The sequence below is a fragment of the Brassica oleracea genome, chromosome C6 (assembly GCF_000695525.1).
Source record: "Brassica oleracea var. oleracea cultivar TO1000 chromosome C6, BOL, whole genome shotgun sequence".
Classification (NCBI taxonomy): Eukaryota; Viridiplantae; Streptophyta; class Magnoliopsida; order Brassicales; family Brassicaceae; genus Brassica; species Brassica oleracea.
In genome coordinates, this window is record NC_027753.1 from 14,558,526 (window position 1) to 14,566,394 (window position 7,869).

The 7,869-nt window shown below is 38.7% G+C and overlaps 2 protein-coding genes and 1 pseudogene across 2 annotated transcripts; 1 reads left to right on the forward strand and 2 right to left on the reverse strand.

Moving 5' to 3' along the window:
* Positions 1-556: 556 nt before the first annotated feature.
* Positions 557-1,459, reverse strand: LOC106297552 (annotated as a pseudogene).
* A 2,422-nt stretch (positions 1,460-3,881) lies between these two features.
* Positions 3,882-4,328, forward strand: LOC106297554. Its single transcript, XM_013733770.1, has one exon. It carries the CDS (start codon positions 3,882-3,884, stop codon positions 4,326-4,328), a length of 447 nt encoding a protein of 148 aa, XP_013589224.1.
* A 372-nt stretch (positions 4,329-4,700) lies between these two features.
* Positions 4,701-6,279, reverse strand: LOC106296597 (proteasome subunit alpha type-4-A). Its single transcript, XM_013732768.1, has 2 exons — positions 6,179-6,279; positions 4,701-5,710 (listed from the first exon to the last, which is right to left on the reverse strand). The coding sequence occupies exon 2, from the start codon at positions 5,697-5,699 to the stop codon at positions 4,947-4,949; it is 753 nt and encodes a 250-aa protein (XP_013588222.1). The 5' UTR covers positions 5,700-5,710; positions 6,179-6,279; the 3' UTR covers positions 4,701-4,946.
* Between the last annotated feature and the right edge of the window lie 1,590 nt (positions 6,280-7,869).

Sequence of the window (7,869 nt, forward strand, 5' to 3'; positions counted from 1 at the left end):
ATTTTCATTCACTGAAAATGGGGACATTGCTATACTGTTCTTCCTTTTTACAACTGAAAATATTCAAAAGTAGAACACAAAGACATTCCTAGGTAATAAATTGAAGAAACCAAACAATTTTTTTTAAAAAAAATTGAAGCAACCAAGGAGGCAAGGAATCACACATTTGATCATGTTTCCGCTGCCTCAGGGGCTTCATAAGAGACTGTGTTACTTCCTCTGCTTGCCACAATCCGGGAAATAGAGTCAGCCAGCAACCATGAATGAAAATGTTAAGCAACAAAGCAAGCTATAACATTGATTGTGTTATAGAGGGAAAGAGGGAAGGAAACATTACATTCATTTGTTGCTTCTGAACAATTTTTTTCTTTTTTTTGTACTTGATTTCTTCTAGAGATACCAAAAGAAAGAAGTCACAGAACAGTAGAATGTAGTATTTTCAGATGACGAAAGTAGTACGTAGGATTCAGTCTGTGGACAAACCAAGTCTCACACAAAAGGGATCAACAAACAAAACATTCTGAAACATAGAAACTCTCCATAACTTCAAAACCTATTACATTCCAGTGAATGCCTTCTTGGCAAAGGCAGATGTGCATGCTGGGATCACCTTCAGCACATTGAACCTCACAGTCTTTTGACAATGGCCTGCATTGGCCAATGATGACATGGTCACCTTCTTTGACACGGAAGCAGGGTGCGACATGGGCAGAGATGCTGGAATGTCTTTTCTCATATCTTTGATACTTCTTGACGAAGTGGAGATAGTTTCGGCGAACAATGATTGTTCTCTGCATCTTGACACTGTGGCAAGTACCAGCTAAGATATGACCTCTTACAGAAACAGTTCCAGTGAACGAACATTTCTTGTCAATGTAATGTCCGTCAATGGATTCGGGGGAGTCTTGAAACCCAAACCAATGTTCTTCCAGAAACAGTTTCCTCCTTTACCATGCCTCTTTCCTTTCCCTGATTTCTTCAAGCTTAGGAAAACATTTGGTTGCTTTAGAAATGCCTTCTCAGTCTGTTCCGCTATGGTTACTGGTTGCTCCTGCTCTCCACTGATGGATTGAGGCAAAATGAGATGTTCTCTTCTCAAACAAAATCAGTTGCTCTCCGGTTGCTCTCTGCCGCTTACTCCGTCGTTCTCTGCCGCCCTCCATCTCGCTCTAGTAACATGCCACACACATACTCAATTAAACCTTGAGTTACCGAAGGACCTCACTTTGACAACAATAATACAATGTTTGTTTTATATTAGAAGCTCAAAAGAAAATCGGCCAACGGTGAGAAAAATATCAATTAAAGAACAATTTGCAAAATCTGAAAAATGGCTTACTGCGATTTTTTTTACGAACGATTTTATATCGCTTGACATTCCTGGCCTCACCCTAACCTCAGCGGTGGAGAAACATCTACAGTACATCAAATCAGAAAGAAGAACTTTTGAGTTAGCCATTTCTCAGAAAATAAGTTTACTTTGTTGATTCAACAGATCGAGAAGATGTTTTTGAGAGGAGGAAGGCTTACCTTCTTATACCCGCATATCACCGCCTCGCAGAAGATAACTTCACATTGAAGTATAAATTGTGGCTAAAGGAAGTAAGAAGATGGTTAATGCTACAAATCTGTAAGTAGTTTAGTTTCAATGGATGGAAAAGGAGTTCAAAGGACGCGATCAAAACCCTATGAATGGAATCGTCACGCTGACTACATCAGCTTTCGGACGGCTGAGAAGAAAGAACATGATTAACCCACACGGCTTCAGAGGCTTAGGTCACTTGCTATTGGGCTGGGTTATCTGAGAAAACATGGAGCCCACACACATAACACAGCCCACCTCATCGTTGCTTCTGTTAATGAAACGGATCGTTTCATTTAGAGGACACATGTCGCTCTGAGGATGAGCGAATTAGTTACGTGGCGGGAGGAAAAGAAGAGAATAGTCTTCTTTATATTATTAGATAATGATTTTAAGTGTTGTTTCTTGAGTTGAGTTATGACTTAGACCATCTCCAATGTATTTCTCTATTTTTTCCTCTAAAATAGAGAAACTCCATAATAGAGATGGATTTCTCTCCAATTTATTATTCTATTTCTTTCTCTAAAAAGAAATATTCTTGATATACTTTTCTAATTTTACAAATAGTACCTTTTATTTGTGAAAATTGAAAATCAATCCAATTAGATTTAACATTCATAAAATTATGATATTATTTACACTGAATATTTTTATAGAAGCTATTAGGTAAACAAAAGTATGATTATATATTTATATAAATAGTTTATTTTCACTAAAAATATTTATTTTGGTTATAATTATTAAAGTAAAAAGTCAAAGGATCATTTTTTGAATAAAAAAATATGTCTCTATTATAGAAGAATGATATTTCTTCCTGTAAATATAGATGTGAAAATAGCAATCTATATTTTAGAGGAATAAATAGAATATGATTGAAATGATTTTATCTTTAAATGCTATATAGACAAATATAGAGGTGGATTGAAGATGCTCTGGCAATCATCTGTCTCGCGCCTCCACCTCGTATTTTTGTTTCATTTATTACCTTTTGTGACTTCTCCAAAAATATCGATCTTAGCTTTTGAATTCTCGAATTACGACTCAAAAGATGCATATGTACATATCACTGTCCAACAGTTTTGATTATTCGATTCATATTACCTTGGGTTAATTTCCTAAGACTTGGATCATAGATTTTGATCGCTTGAGTTGCAACTCAATTTAGGTTTTCTTTCCCTGCAGCTTAAGTTTTTCTGCGTCATCATCTTTGACCCTTTGTCTCTTCTCAAAAAAATCTTAGACTTTGATTGTTTGAATTGCAACGCAAGCTGTGTTTTCGTCTCTGCAACACACTCGTGTTTTGTTGATTCATCTTTTACATTGTGTGTTCTCCACAAGCTATTCTTTTTGTCCTTTCAGCTTAACCACCGGTTTTGATGAGTCATATTTACCTTTTGCCTCCTCTGTATCTTGAGTCTAGCATTTGATTGTTTGCGTTGCGGCTCAAACTGTGCTTTCTGCTTATAGTGCTTCATTAACTTAGGAAAGAGAGTAAGAAAGGGTATGTATAAGCATTTCAGGAGGACATAACAAAAGAGATTTGATCGTATGTGCCTATGTATCAACTATTAAGAGCTCATACGAAGACTGAAGCAGGAAGTCTTTATGAGTTTATAGCTTTTTCAGATCTTTATATTTTAACTACGAACCTCTTGATATTCTTCTCTTTTTTTTTTGCGTAAATTTGATGGAGGGACATTGCTTACTATATCCACAATTCAAGCAAAAGAAAGTGAATGCTTTATCTCAAGATTTTATATGGATTTGCCTCTGAACTTAATTTTCAGGAGTTATATGGGAAGAGAAGGAAAATAATAGACAGAGAAGTAAATTCATAAACCTACAACAACTTTTTCACTACCTCTCATGGTTTTGTCTACAAAGAGAACATAATCAATCCAAGAAACTATGTTAAAAGCTAAACCTTTGAGTACTCTTGAATAGCTCTCCAACACAGCTTTTCAAAACATCCTGCCAAAAATATCAATAGAATAACTGTGGATAGTGTTTAGTGCTTATTACAATCAAGCCCAATGATTTGTATTTTTCAGCTTGTTTACCTTATTTTACTTAATCTTTCATATATCTAATGATGTTTGAGATAATTCCAGGCAACAATTTTTCAAACAAAAGATTAGAGTCTCTGCTCTCCCAGCCATAACATAGCTCTTGAATGTAACAATAAACCTTTGGTTTCTCCCGAAAAGAAAACAATAAACCTTTGGAAGACACTGAGGTCTGGTTTCATGCCAATCAACCAGTTGTTGCAGAGAGACCTGAAAGAGATACCTCAACTTGGATGAAACCCCCTTCTGGTACTCTCAAATGTAACGTCAGAAGCTCTTGGTCTAATGATCAGCAAATGAGTGGAGCAGCTTGGATCCTCCGGAACCATAACGGAGACGCCTTACTCCACAGTCGCAGATCATATTCCTTGGCTTTTTCCCACACCTTAGCTGATCTTCATAGCCTTCACTGGGCAGTGGAAAGCATGGTCAACCTTAAGCAAACAAGGATCATCTTTGAATTCTCTTTGCCTTCTCTCCGAGATGCCCTAGCTAATCCTAGCTCTCATCCTGAATCTCAGTGGTTGTTTGATGCAGTACATGTGCTTCCGCAGAAACTAGACTCTTGGTGTCTGAGAGTGGCCCCTTCATCTGAGAACAAGGCTGCGCTGGAAATTGCTACGAGTGTCACCAGAGACTTGAGGCTCCACTCCTACGTAGCTCGAAATGGTCCCTCATAGCTTCGTTCTCTTCTGAACAAAGAAGCTGCTACGTAACCTTACCCAGCCTTTCTTATTTTGGTTTCCTCTGTTTTTCCCTAACACCTAATTGTTTCAAAACTATGTTTGAATTCTTGGGTTTTACCCTAGTAATGAATTGATTCAGTGTTTAAAAAAAAAAAAAAAACCTTTGGAAGAGTTGCCATGTAAAGAATACATAATCTCATCATTGAGGATGCTACTTTTGATAGACATTTCTGATTAGTAGTCTCTCTAATCCCTTTGTGAAAAAATTGTGACACCCTGCCTTTATAAAAAATAGGTCATTCTAGGTAATTTTCTTAATATTATATCACAAAATAAAATGTTAACACAAAAAAATGTCGCAGAATAAAGTAGCGAAAAACAATACATTGCATTTATCATTTTGATGTGAAATTCATTTGTGGAGAAACGGACAAAACAGGATTGCAAAAATAAAAGTGCTCAGATTCGATTCATAACAACATATAACTTCATGACACAACCAGAGTAGTAATTGATTCCGAGACAGTATCTTCAAGTCCAAAGGAAAAAAAAGCAAATGGGAAACCACAAACACAGAATGTCGATTACCGTACAAGTCTAGTGGTTTCAAGCTTAGGGAGTTTCTGCAGCTGGTTGCGTCACACCATGCTTAACCAAAAGCTTAGTGAGAGAGTCAGGCGAGTGAACATGGTACTGAACACTCCCTGATGGAGTCAGAAACACCTCAGCAAGCTCGAGCTTCTCAGATGTCAAGCTCGTGCTGTCCATCGTCTTGCTCAAAACCTTGAGAGCGAGCTCAACCACCTCTTCCCTGGACGCATCATCCTTGTAGTCTTGCTTAAGAATAGACTGAGCAGCTTGATTATTAGCACCAACGGCAGCAGCTTTCCATCCACCGTAGTTCCCACTCGGGTCACTCATATAGAGTTGAAACCCATGGTTCTTGTCCCATCCTGCAAAAAGAAAAGAAACTCCAAAGGGACGAAGACCACCAAACTGTGTGTACCCTTGCTTGGTATCACATAGAGACTGAACCAGCTGCTCAACCGGCATAGGCTCTTGGTACATGAAGGTGTAACGCTGAGCTTGGACTCGAGCGGTGTTGATGAGAATGTTGGCGTCAGACATGATACCAGCGACAGCACAGGCCACGTGGTCATCGATCTTGTACATTTTCTCAGCGGATGTGGAGGTTTGAAGAAGCTTAGAGGTGACTTTCTTTTCACCAATCAGGACAACTCCGTCTTTGGCCAAGATTCCAATAGCGGAGCCAGCGTTGCCAATGGCTTCCATAGCGTACTCAACTTGGTAGAGACGACCTTCCGGTGAGAAGATGGTGGTGCGACTGTCATACCTCCGAGACATGTTGGAAACAACTGCATTGGAGAAAGATGAAAACGCCCAACAAAATTATGACAATGAAAGTCTTCTTCATCTTTATTCATTGTAAGCGCAAGGGTAGCTTTCATAAGAGCATTTGTTTCACGCCTAAGTCATTGTTCTACACTATCTTAGCATCTCTTTAACTCACACAAAAAAGCCACAAGTGAATCCCTGAACACTGATTGATTAAACGGAAATCCACTTTCTCAGACTCAGATTCATTGACACATAGTATTGAAATTCACTAGTGATGCCTAGATAAATCAAAATCAACAGAGAATCCCGTCAAGCTAGGGTTTATCATTCTTCTAGGAAACAAATATTAACGAATTATCCAGATTTTAGTCAAAACTGATCCCACTAACAAATCCATCGAGACGGAACTAATGAATCAGATTTCAAAGATACTGAGGAACAAGGACAAAAGGAAAATTAACGGATTCGATTAACAAGTAAACTACCTGAAGAAACTTTCCTCTCACTCTTCTTCTGGGTTCTCGATTCCTTGATTTCGCTTACAACTTCCTCTGCACTGCGAGCTTGTTCAACAAGAAAAATAAAGAACTTCTTTTACTGGACTTCTCAATTTTCGGCCCAATACATGAATGCCAAGTAAAGCCCACATACTCGTTTCAGATAGGCCTGCGATTTCGGGTATTCGGTTCGGTTCCGAGTAAGATCGGTTCAGTTCCGGGTCAATTGATTAAATAGATTTTGTATCCAATAAGTACTTGACATGCCTTCTGTTCGGTTTCGGACCGGTTCCTATCGGTTCCGGGTCGGATCGGTTTAAAATGTTTTTAACCGTTTGTATACCCGAAACAAACGGGTAACATTCGGTTTCGGTTATTTAGTACCCGGAATTGAAAAAAAAAACCAAAGATACTCAGATTACGAAACATACTTATATTATCCAACTGAAACATTGAAATTTCGAAAACAAGAAATGAGAATTGAGAAAGCAAACACACAATGAAAAGAAAACAAACACATTAGAAATGTAGAAAACAAACACACAAAGCAAAGACATCAAACACACAACACAATGAAAGTCTTGTGGAACTTCAAATGAGACAGACACTTGCAATTCCTTCCTCAAGTCTATGGTAATTCTTGGGCGTTGAATTCAGGTTCATTCGCTACAAAAAATATAATAACATCAGTTTTCAAATTAAACATCAAGAAACAAAATCGAAAGACTTTAAATCTGGTAAAGCTTACCTCTCATGAGATCATCTTCTAACTCCACAGCTTCAAGTAGTTGTTCAATAGTAGGACTGCCTTTCTCATTCATATGCACCTATGTTTTCAACCATTGCTGAGTGCAAACTGATATCTTGCATATTTCATTGTCTTATCCATTCACCCATGTGCATTTTGATCATATAGACTAGGATTTAGCCACGTTTAGGTTGCATTTTGCATACATGAGTCTTTATCAGGTGTTGTAGTCCCACATGGAGTTCTTGGAGGCATTTGGGTGCATTTGGAGCTCAAAAGAAGTGTTTAAAGCAATCAACGGACGAGCAGCGCACCAGAGTGACCTCACCGGAGCGATGCCGTGAAGTCGCTGTGACACACATCCCGGAGCGACCTGGCCAGAGCGACATGGAGAGGTCGCTCGCGTTTCTATCGTGAGACACCCCTCTCAGAGCAACTTGCCAGACCGACGCTCCGAGGTCGTTCGCGTTTCCATGGCGAGACGACACAAAATGAAGCCCGGAGCGACCTCTCAGAGCGACCCACTGAGGTCGCTCCCGAAGGCTGGAGCGACTTGTCGGAGCGACATGCCGAGGTCGCTCCGCGTCTATTTGCATGTCGAACTCATGTTTTCTAAGGGCTTTTGGTCATTTCATTATGCACGTTTTACATAGCCTAAACCTAAGTTAAGTACTTTTGTAAGCCATTAGAGGGAGATAATCTTTTTGAGAGAGAACAACTACTAAAACTTCTTTTGATTCAGATTTCATTGCTTTCATCTTGTGTTCTTGTTGATTTCTTATCTATTTTTCTACATGATTAATCTGAAATCCAATATGGGTTTAAGAGGAATCATGGAGATTAGTGAGTAATCACCTTTTGAATTCATGGGTTAGGGAGATTAAGGGTGATTAGGTTAGTTCTAGGATGTTTTAGTGTAGATCATTCTTGT